Genomic DNA, 12,371 nt, shown 5'->3' on the forward strand with positions numbered 1-12,371 from the left:
GTTTGCTATCTCATTGAATATAATGTCAATTTTGTGTAATTCTTCTACTAATTATGACATAATCATAATAATGAGGGGAAAAATAGTTTGTAAATTACTGATACAGAAGGGATTTACTCTTAAGTAGGAAAAAAAATCAAAATATGGGAACCACATACTCATTTTGTATACTCTTCTGCTATGAGTAAGGAAGGTAGAAAGATCATTCCTGGAATGGGTCATTTTTGGGAGAATTATGCATGTGTCCACGCGGAGACCTGTCAGTGTTTCTGAGTGATGGAAGTAATCTGCTGCTGTGTAACAGCTTCTTTACCAAGTCCATCTGAGGGCTTGAGGTAATCCTTTATACTGAAGAAGTTTGGGAATTTTCAAATCATAAGCTTGATTTTTATGGCTAGTGTCCTTAGGGCCAGAGTTCCCATGTTCTAATCCGCTACCGAGTTAGTGACCTTGTCAGGGAGGGGAGGAAGCTAGGCTGCCCGCTTTGTGTCTGCCTTCCCAGCTGTGAAATAGGAGCTGACTGCTATGGACAGTGCTTCCAGAGTTCATTAGTGTTTGTTAAATCACTTCAGACTCCTTAGAAGAAAGAAGCTATAAAACATTTAGTTATTCTATCTATGAAAATGTTTGTAGCAAAGGATTATTTTTTAACTTTTTTCTGAATAATGCTGCATAGCTAATGCTTGCTTTAACCTTTCTTTTCCATCCTTCATCTCCTTCTCCTACCCCAAAAACAGAGCAGAGTTTGAAATAAGAGGCTAAAAATAATGCTAACAATTTCTTGAGTATAGGCAAAGTTCTGTATTTCATTATTGAATCCTTCTTGGTTGTCATAAAACCTATTCACTAGAAGAATATTGATAATTCACACGTACCTTTCTTCTTGGAGAAGATTAGCATATTTATTAAATCTAATTCTGCTAGGATGTGTGTGCATGCTGCAGTGCTTCAGCTTATTTACACTGCAGTAGTGACAATCTTTCATTCTGAGTTGTGTGGTATAAATGGATTATAAACATAAATGAAAATGAAATTGCTTTAGGAATAAACTTTGTTGGAAAGGAATTTGCTCTAGATACATGAATAGTAGTAGAAGATGAAGTTTAGTAGATGGTTTCAGAAAACAAAGGATGGCTTTTTAAGTACTATAATTACTTATGCACTTTAAAATAAAATAAAAGTTTAGATCTACTCTTTAGTGTAGACTGTGGTCTCTGGCACTCTGAGATAATGGGCTTCCGTTTCATCCATTCTCTTATGTTAACATCAGGCTCCCTGGTGTTATTGTCATGATTTGCCATGTCAGCTCTGCAGTGAGAAGTCAAAGATACTTAAAATAAGACTTAGCTAAGACAACGAACTACACACCACTCCAGTTCTGTGGTACCCAGCTTGCTTTGTGAACTGTTTACTGTTTACTTATGTGATTGCTTTTATTAATACAGGATAGTACTGGAATGAAGTTGTGGAAGAAGCGGTGGTTTGTGCTCTCAGATCTGTGCCTCTTCTATTACAGAGGTGAGTTCCATTCAGGAAAGGCTTGCCTGCCAATTCTACTGCAAGTAGCTAGATTTTAATATGCTACTCAAGCATAGGAAAAAGAAGCTGCTACTTGACTTAATGGATCAAATAGTTGTATAGCTGCCAATATCCAGGCCTGTTACTTTTATCTTTTCCTTTCTTAATTAGCAATTTCACATAATTGCTTCCTGCCTGTCAGGTATGCTCAAAGGGCAAACCCATTCACAGCCACCTTTTTAATATGTTCACATTATGGGTTTTAGTTTTCTCACTACTTCTGTTGTCAGGAAGTAAATATGCCAAGTTAAATCTGATTTGTCATGCAAATTAATTAACTGAAATGGGGATATGAAAGGAAAAGTGGAGAGGGGCCAAAACTTTGCCTTTGGAATGATATGGAGGATATATATGCCCTTTGGGAATCTAATCAGTGCTCATGAATACTTACACAGTGAAATTTTGTCAAGTTCCACGTGAGTAGAAGTCTCTACTGTGTTTGGAACAAAGTAGAAAACAATTAGTACCTTTATGTAGCTACATCAATGTATTTTACAGGAAAAAGTTAGCTGGTTACAATTTGAGTCTGAGCATATGTATGTTAGAAAACTGGTTTCTTCATCATTACAGATTATTAACTGTAGTGCTCCTGAGAGGATAAATAAATAGGACTTGTGCATATGGAAATGCATTCAGTTCTGAAATTAGGTGTACACTGATAATAGTTTAAAGGAGGCTGAGAGCAAAGAGGAGTGTAAAGCATGGCGAAATAGAGGAAAATAAACAATAAAGACCATCTGGAGCCTTGTGGAGGGTGAGAGAGATTTTCAGCTTATGAGGAGGCTTTTGAATTAGTAGTAAGTAGTGTTGATGCTAATAACCCTGAAAGCAGTGACTGATGAAATTAAAATGCTGTTCCATTAAGTGCAGCATGTTTCTGTGCTAAACAAGACTAATAGGTCATGATATATAAAAGCTCATTCTTTGTGACTGTTTTAGTTAACCAATTCTCAATTACTGAAATATAATCATTAGGCTTTTTGTTTCTTTACCCAAAAAGTATATGTTGGTAGATGAACAGTTGTGGAGTCAAAATTAAGCTGTAATTTCAGTCGTGGAGGCATCAATTGTGCTACAATTATGCTGCATTTAACCAAGTGGTCATTAAGTACTCTGTGCTTTCTTATGGGGCTTTCTGATTTTAATCAAGTCCCCAAGCTTTCTCTTCTAAAGGCTCTAAAGAAAGAGCTGCTTTGCCATTTGTGGAGAACAGATTAAATTGACTTAAAGTATTGCGAATCAAAGATTGAAAAAATCTCAACAATAAATAGAGTAAATCCAAGCGGCTCTATAATCTGTTTCCTTTTCAACGTTCTAATGTACCACATAAGCTGAAATACAAGCAGTCTAACTTATTTACAAGATAACTTTTAGCTATCACACTTACTAGAAAGCAGTTAAAGCTTATAAACTCACTAAACTGATGCATAGTGAGTCTTAAAAGTACTGGAAACAGCTATGAATATTAAAACAAAAGAACAGACACTCCAGACCCTGTGCTTATAAGTTCTTGTATTAATTGTCTCTCGGATATTGACAAAATGGAAAGGGGGGGAGCGCTCCTAGACTCCAAACAAGATTTCTGGTTGCCTGATTGTAGTTACTGGTTTGTTGGTTTTTTACGTTATGTCAGTAAATCTTACTGAAGTTTTACAATTGTGTTACAGCGTTAGCAGCTAATGCTTAGATTTAATTTGTAGATGAAAAATGATTTCATTGTACTTTTCCAGAGCTTAAAGAATGTTGTTTTTCTGTTTCACTGGAGGATAAGAGACTTCTTGCTCTCATATCAGGTTATTGTTGCAACAAATAAAAGACCTTTGAACTGAACAGATCTGCTATGTTTTCCTTGAATTATTTGTGCACAGCGTACAAGTAAAGATGGGTTTGGTGCAGTATAACGTGTAGATAAAAGCTGTTCTGATGGGAAACAGATTTTAAAAATCCGGAAATGTAACGTAGCAGTACATTTTAGCAAAGACCAAAATTCTCCAGATAGATAGCTGTTCAGTGCAACAAAAATGCTTAATGCTTTTATGTGACACTATTGGGTGTGACATAGTAATAAACAAGTTCAAGTGTAATCTAACAGCAGAAGAAAATATTTCCCCCCAAAAGGTGGTCCAAATAAAGTGGAAAACCCCAACTTTGCCACACATTCTGGCAGGGAAGAAAACAGCAAAATTCCTTTGTGTGTGCCAAGTAAATATTTGGAGGGAGGAGAGTAGTTTCAGACATGAATATAAGTAGACAGTTGAGTACCTGAAAGTAAACGTACTTGCATTTCATCTTTATCTTTTTATCAAAATGTTTTTATACTAAGTTCCTCAGTTAAAAAGCTATCTAAGCATAATTTTTACATCTAACATCTCATATAATGCTAGCATATCTGGATAGAGCGTTTCCTTTATGAATAACTTCAGTGAAAGGTGCAGCTTTTCAGAATTTGGTGAGTAGATGAGAACCAGGAAAAGATTTTCAAATCCATATTTGAATCTACAGTCCCTTCGTGCTGTTTACATATATTTTTCTGTAAATCTTTTAATTGTAACAGCATTAATTTTCTGTGCTTGAAACAACTTGAAATATCAGTTTTTCGTCTTAATTTCATACATATATAACACTTGTGGTGGACAGTGTCTTCAACTAGGAGAAGCTTTATCAGATGATCTCCCTAAGATACAGGATGTGAATTGCAGTTCTATGTCTGAAATACAATTAAGATTGACTTTGTGAATTGCATCCAATTATTCCTTTATCAAGGCATAATTGGATTTGAGAGCTGGTTGTGGCTTCCAATTAAAATGTCAATTTATTATTTAAAAGTCGTTTTCTTTAAATTGTATATAAAACAAGGTTCAGTGAAAAGGGTGTTTTTGTTTGTTTTGCAAATGATCTGACATGTATTTATTTGTACAAATGGAATGTAATTGAGTGTAAAGTGTTCAGGGAAATTATAACAATTTCCTAGCTTCATATGCCCAGTATCAGTGAATGGTTAGAAGAACGTGCAAATTTTTTACTGAGTAGACAGTAGATTTCAGGTATTGCTCCTGCTACCGAATTAGAGGCTTAACTTCCTTCTCCTTTTCAGTTCTGAAGTCTTATGCAGGTAAGCACTGATCCACAGGAAAAACATCCAGGTGAAGCTATTTGTGGTGTTTTCTATAAGATAGCTCATGTACTTAAACTTCTACAGAATTGGAACTTTCAGGAGAGTTTTTTTATGCTTGTCCAACTTGGAGGAAGATGTCAAAAGTGGCCATATTCAGATGGCTTAGATTTCATTGTGCTGAGCAGGTTTTTTGGGCCACATACTTACAGTACAAACCTATATAGATAGCTGTGTAACAAATGGGTCTGACTTTAGGATTCTCTAATGTGTTTTCTTCCAAAATCATACAATCACCAAGGTTGGAAAAGACTTCCAAGATTATCTAGTCCAACCGTCCACCTAGTACCACATCTGAACGTTTCTTGAACACCTGCAGGGACGGTGACTCAACGTCCTCCTTGGGCAGCCCTTCTCATTGCCTGACCACTCTTTTGGAAAATATATTTTTCCTGTTATCCACCCTGAATCTCCCCTGGCTCAACTTGAGGCCATTCCATCTAGTCCTATCTCTAATTACGTGGGAGAAGAGGCCAATTTGCACCCCACAACAGTGTCCTTTCAGGGAATTATAGAGAGCAATAAGGTCTCCCCTGAGCCTCCTCTTCTCCAGACTGAACAATCCCAGCTCCCTCAGCCACTCCCCATAATACTTGTGCTCCAGACCCCCCACCAGCTACTTTGCCCTTCTCTGGACATGCTCCAGGGCCTCAATGTCTTTCTTGTAGTGAGAGGCCCAAAACTGAACACAGTACTTGAAGTGTGGCCTTGGTGAGACTGTGTACAGGGGTACAGTTATCTGCCTGCTCCTGCGGGCTACATCCTGGCTTCTGATACAAGCCGGGATGTCATTGGCCTTGCTGGCTTCATGGGCACACTGCTGGCTCACGTTCAGCTGAGCCAATAAGCTGCTTCTTACTGGCCACGTGTTGTTAAATAGAGACTTTCAGTTAAGTGTCTGAATATAAGTATTATGCATCAAAATACTTTGTTTCTCTAATCAAAGAGTATTTATTTGCAGATGAGAAAGAAGAAGGAATACTAGGTAGTATACTTCTACCTAGTTTTCAGATATCTGTGCTTTCTCCTGAGGACCATATTAACCGGAAATATGCCTTTAAAGTAAGAAAATAATTTTTTTGTTTTATTTTATGTCTGAAAGCACAATAACCTAGTGATCAGAACTCATTTTACTCAGTTGTTGTGCAAAAAAAAAAAAAAAAAAGATTTACAGACAGCTTCTGAGATTGATTTTTGCATAATATGGTAGCAGAGGATTCACGTTTTTAGTCTGCTTTAAATACAGGCATAGTTACTAGAGTATGAAAATGGATAAATATCACATATTACTTGTCATTTATTTTTAGTTCATTGCTCTTAAATGCTGTGGGGTGTTTTAGAATTGTAAACTGCATCCATAGCTAAACTTACCCACTAATGAAAAGTTTTGTGGTTATTTAGATACAATATATCTTTATATATAAATAAAAATGATGTTTTATTATCAATTAAATCACAAATATGAATCACTTTTAAAAGCTTTTCACAGCTAATCTTTAATTATTATATAAATCACTCTACTAAGTATTCTCTCTTGGCTTTTTTGTGTTTATGAGCTCCTTTTGGTTCTTCATTTGGCCTGCTAAGCAACACATCTTTTATTTAATGTGGTAAGTATAAACTAAAATTTACTATATCATTAAGATGGCAGAAAAAATCTATGCCAAGGTCTTATTTACGTTAATTAACTGTGTTGATTTACAGTAATGAATAATTGAGATTGTTTTTAATAGAACAAATAATTGTAAGGGCCTTTTATCAGACCTGTTAATGAAGAAACAGCTATGACTGAATATTGTAGACCATTATTTTGAAAATATAAATACAATGAAGAAACATAACACTGAAATATTTCTTCAGGTATTTTTCCTGATAATATACTTTTCAGAAAATTTATTTTAAAAGAAATTAGAGTATGCATATAGTAACATAATTTGCCTCTTTTCTTTTACAGAATCTTATATTTTTATTGCAATGACCATGTCATTTCTGATCAGGCAGCTCATCCAAACATGAGGACATATTATTTCTGCACAGATACAGGAAAGGAAATGGAGTTGTGGATGAAAGCCATGACAGATGCAGCACTTGTGCAGACAGAGCCTGTGAAAAGGTAATGTAGATTCATAAAACAGTGGATGCCTTGAGTGTAAGAGGCCAGAGGGGAAAAAAAAAAAAAAAAAAAAAAAAAAAAAAAAAAAAACAACTGACCAGTTCCTTCAGCCTATGGCATCAGAGAAAGTACCAGTAATGGCAAGTGCTGTGTGCAGGCATGTTTGATTTACTGTGCCCTCCTCAATGAAGAACAGTAGAATTGCCATAGAACCATAGAATGGCTTGGTTTGAAAAAGCCCTCAAAGATCATCTATTTCAACACCTCTGCCGTGGGCAGCGTTGCCAACCACTAGACCAGGCTGCCCAGAGCCACATCCAGCCTGGCCTTGAATGCCTGCAGGGATGGGGCATCCACAACCTCCTTGGGCAACCTGTTCCAGTGCATCACCACCGTCTGTGTGAAAAACTTCCTCCTAATATCTAACCTAAACCTCCCCTGTCTTAGTTTAAAACCATTCCCCCTTGTCCTGTCACTATCCACCCATGTAAACAGTCATTCCTCCTCCTGTTTATACACTCCCTTCAAGTACTGGAAGGCCACAATGAGGTCTCCCCAGAGCCTTCTCTTCTATAATATCTTAACTGGTGGTAGTCTTTGTCTTATGCCTGTCTTTAGTATGAAATTCACGGTTGTAGTTTCTGGTCAAACGAAACAGTTGCACTGATGGGTCTGCACGTTCCTGCTCATCATGCTGTTATTAAAATTATACTTACCTATTCTGGAGACTTATCTTTTATGTGTCCATGTGTTGATTACAAAAAGTGAGTCATCACTGGAAGCCAAGTGTTCTCAGAAACTGAGTATTACCTGCTGCTATCTGCCCAGTAAAAATTGTTTTCTCTCTGATTCTGGTCCCTTGGGCCAGCTTCGTGACATCTGTAATGGAAACCTCATCAATAGAAAATTTAAAAGCTCCTTGTTATTGATGGCACAGAAATTGTTGGTCATGGCTGCTCTCACTTGATTTACTTCTGCGCTCCCTTAGGTCCTGCTATGCTGGAGCTAAATGAGTGACAGCAACCCTGAGAAATCTTAAGTATAAAAATAAAATCCCATAGACATAGGTACCAAAGAAAGAAAAGATTGCAATGTTTGAGCACATTACATTTGTCAAACTAGATGCAGTCTTTCTAAATTTTGCCTCACTTTTGTAAATTGTTACTGTTAACTTGTTTGTGCCATTTCTGCATCCTGTATTCTGATATGGTACTGGTAGAAGCATAAAATGGAAAGCAGAATGTAATCATAGATGTTATAATGTTTTGTGAGCTTCTCAGTCAAACGTACTGGAACTTTTACTGAAATCAATCTGTGAGACATTCAGACAGTTAAAATAAACAAGGAACACTTCCAAATCGGCACCTGTGCAGTGCTTTAGTGATAAATTTTAATCAACAGTTTAAAACCGTAGCTGCCTAATATCTTTAAAATAAATAGATAGTATATGAAGTATTTCATTCTTAGCATTGGACAGTGTAGTGTAATAGATTAACAGAAAAAACACTGTTCTCCATACTTTGGGGAAAACAGCACATCAGTCTGTCAGCTATCATGTCTATTTTCCACAAATTACAGAAAATAAAAGATTTCAGCTTGTAGAAATGAGGAGTGGTAGGTTCAATTATGACATCTGGTCTTATTATGTAAGATTTCATACGGTACATAAACATGTTTTGTTCTGTGTCCTGTAACCCGCCATTTGTTTGTATGATGTGGGGGAAAGGATAAGCAGAAAGGAATAAGAGCACAAATAGCTTGATGCTTTTTTTTGATGGTAACATTTTTCCCTTTTTAAGTTCTTGATTGAGAACTTGTCGAAAGCGATTGCACTTAAAGTAATGAGCACACCTTGACAAAATATCTCATTTAAATCAGTCAATAATAAATTTAGAACTCAGTGTTGGCTTGCATTATAAGTGCATTGCAGATAGCTGGTGATAGCTTTTAGACAGAAAAATGATGATACCAAATTAGACCCACTTCACTTCAAACAAAAATCTTATCCTGAATATATAAACACTGTAGGAAGAATAATATTGACGTGTGTCACCCTAAATCTTTGTAAACTACTGAAAGGACCTTCATTTGGCTTGTGCAGTACTGTAAGACTGACCATTTGAAAGCATATCTTTGTAGTAAAAAAATATATAATTGGAAAAAAGTATGATTCTGACAGAACCTCCTTAATAAAGCGTCTTCACAGTCTCTCATGCGGTAGCCAATGCTGTACAAAGCATATTTAGCAAATTAAAATGTACTACAGTACTCTCTACAGTGTGATTTGTGATATTTGTTTTAACATAAGGAACAAATGAAATTAAAATGTTGATGTAAACATTGACTCTTTTATTCGATTTATTACTGTAGCTGTACAGTCACGCTTGCTGCCTCGGAGCCTATCAAGACATTCAGTAAGCTTGCCCTGACAGTTGGTCCAGCTTTGTGAGATAGTCATTCTTTTTAGGCTGTGGTTCTGTGATTGCTTTAGCATGACTGATGTCCTGCCCATGGCAGTTAAGGATATTCCAGCTTCCCTAAATGTTTGGGCATGCTCCTATCTCCTTCTTATAGCTGCAGTGCCTATTCCAACACTGATGTCTGCCCATTTCAAATGCTTGACAGTGTACAGGCAAACAGTGGGGACTCCCAGTATGGTTGAGCTTATCTATTGCTTTTCATCCAGCTACATGCTCCCGCTATCTGCCTTGCGTTGCTTCAGTTGCTTATCGTAGTCCTTGGTGAATCACAGTGGCACATGCTGAAATAGTAGAAAAACACTTGACAGCAAAATCAGTAGTTTCCTGCCTGGTTATCTAGATGAATGGGCTTACAGACAGACAAAACAAGTGTTAGGAAAAGCAAGTCTGTAACACTACCCTATTGTTTCAACTCAGGCAAAATAAAAATAAAATAATAATAATAAAAAAAAAACCACCAAGAAATTTGATCTCTTTGAAAAGTTTGTTAGTAATACACTTCAAGACCACTGAAGTCCCTAAAACTTTCATGTCTGTTAACTATAATAAGGAAAAAAATCTCCCAGACATCTGTTTCTAAAGAGTCCATCTTGTAGCTATTAGATCAATTCTTAAAATGGACCACGTAGCAGGATGTGATCTTATCCAGAAGAAATACTTCCCTGTAAGAATCTGTTAAGAATTAAGTATGGTATTACCTCATCTTTAAGTAACCTAGAGTTTGGCATGCACGTAGATTTAAAAATGAATTATTTGAGTTGAATCAAAAATTCAGCCAGTGTCTTTGGCTCTCCATTATATCTTTTCTAGAAGTTCTAGTGTGAGACCGAATACAGTTTTCTAAGAGACTAAGTTGCTTATGATTCCGTGTCTGGAGTTATTAGAAACTTACTCTGTAACCCGACTGAGCCACTTTTCTGTTCTCGTTAATATAAATTGCCCAGTAATAAATCAGAGTTTTTACAGTGTTATTCTTTTAATCTATAAGGTAAGGGACTTCCTTACTTAAGGTACTCTTAAGGTACCATCCCAGTAGTCAGTCAGGTTTAAATAACTAGAGAGCTGGAATATTTCTTGATATATTTGAGCACGAGAGTTCCTTAGAGAGAAAAAAAGATAAAACAGATATTTGAAACATTAAGTTGTGTGGGTTATTTTTGTCACTTTTCCATCAAATATTCTTACTTTCCAAATATAATGAACCATATAATACAGAAATGAGATGTTGAGGTGAGAAAAATAGAACAATTTCTTTTAGAACTGATCAGCAGCTTGTAGTAGAAGAGCTCCCTTCTGATGTGTAATTGCAAGAAAGGACAAATAGCAATTACTCTTACTGGTTTAACTATAATTAGTCCTTCCTGAATGTTTTTGTTTTTATTTTACTTAGATAGTAAATTCAAATTTTATAATATACTGAGGAACTTAACAAAATCATAACAAGAAATACTGTAATTAGCAAGGAACTTCCTAAGCTTATCACTCCAAACATGATCTCAAATAACCTGTCTGGATTAGCAAAATACTGTACTCATTCTTTGTCATATCACTGCAGATCACAGTCAAGTTGTGTCTATAGTACTGATTGCATGCTTGTGTTTGTGGATATTCATATCCACCCACATATCCATTAGCCATCGTTCTATCCCAAATGCTCATTTCTCTACACTCCGTCATTTGAGCATGATTTTCCTTCACTCTCACTGTTAACTGTGTGTGCTGGTGCCCTTTTATCTTCCTCTTGAGCGCTGCAGCGTGTATTAAGAGAAGCTTTTTCTCTTCTCCTATAGTTGCTCTCCCAGAACAGCATAAGCTAAGCTGCCAAAAATGCACTTGTTAGCGTAACAACATCCACAGCGGGGGCTTACTGACAGTGCTGAGTTTGAAATACATAACTTTTTCTTTTCAAATGCCTCTAGCTGGCTTTGGGCAGTCCTCATGTTTGTCTGATAATTGACTCCGTAGCCCCCTCATCTGTTTTAGAATTTTGTATTTGTTTATAATATTTGTTTCTAAAAGCTGAAAATAGTATTTTTCCTCATAGAACCATTCCCTACATATTTGTTTTGTAGTAGAAATCTATAAATTACATACAGTATGAAACATGTATTTGATGCTCATTCTCTTTTGCCTTCTTCCTCTTCTATCCTCAAAACATACCCCCTAAGCCTTGTTGAAAATCTTTGAGAGCCACATACAAACATGGAGACAAATAAATATGGATTTCTATTTCTTACATTTGCATACTAGTTTCTGATGTTTCTTTCTTGCTTGTAACCATTGGTATTGAAAGAGTATTGGTATCTCTTGCTCACACTACGTTGTCTGATCTGATGCACAGTGTTAAAGGCAAGCCCCAAAGTCTATTTTTATCAATTTGAATGTCGCACCATGAGAAAGACCATCAGAAAAAAATGTCAAATAGAAATGCTTGGCTCTGCTGCGTATAACCATAGCAACAAGTGATGGGAAAAAACTATTGTGTGATTATTTTTTTTCCAATTAACATCTCCAGTGGAGAGTAGTATGATAATGTGAATAGAACACTATGCTAAGGCTTGGCTTTTTTGTCCATCTAAGAGTGTCCTTAGTGATGCCACTCTCTGCAGCACAGTTTTTCCACCTGTAAAATGGCAACTACCTCCTTACTGCAAAGCACCCTGAGGGGGACTGATGTAATGTGTTACATAAGGGGATACCTAATGGCATTATGGTAGTATTAAGGCATGCTACATACAATATAGTCTGTGTTTAGGAGTACTTTCCTTGCAAACTCTTGAGCTGGCTGAAAGATGAAATTTTTATACCATTTTTGACTTGATAATTGCAGGAAATGGCATTTTTAATTCTTGGGAAATTCTTTTAGCTTATGGTAAAACATTAGGTCATAGAGTCTTGAGGTGAAGGGAGGAGGTGATGCGCTTCTTCATGTAACCTGAAGAAGGAACCCAGTCAGAAATGTTGGGTCTTAGGATACTCTAAAGTCTTGGGGAAAAACAAACTGACCCTTGCTTTTAAAGTGCAGTAG

The 12,371-nt window shown here is 36.4% G+C and overlaps 1 protein-coding gene across 25 annotated transcripts in view; it reads left to right on the plus strand.

The window, feature by feature from the left end:
* PLEKHA5 (pleckstrin homology domain containing A5) overlaps positions 1–12,371 on the plus strand; it is a 170,768-nt gene that overhangs the window by 109,696 nt on the left and 48,701 nt on the right. For all 25 annotated transcript variants that reach the window (XM_025141874.3, XM_015291916.4, XM_040655828.2 and 22 more), the window contains 3 exons: positions 1,446–1,518; positions 5,712–5,812; positions 6,748–6,863. In XM_025141874.3, coding sequence (XP_024997642.1) covers positions 1,446–1,518; positions 5,712–5,812; positions 6,748–6,863 — 290 coding nt within the window. The remainder of the gene's footprint in view (positions 1–1,445; positions 1,519–5,711; positions 5,813–6,747; positions 6,864–12,371) is intronic.

This window comes from Gallus gallus, chromosome 1, assembly GCF_016699485.2.
Source record: "Gallus gallus isolate bGalGal1 chromosome 1, bGalGal1.mat.broiler.GRCg7b, whole genome shotgun sequence".
In the NCBI taxonomy this organism is placed as follows: domain Eukaryota; kingdom Metazoa; phylum Chordata; class Aves; order Galliformes; family Phasianidae; genus Gallus; species Gallus gallus.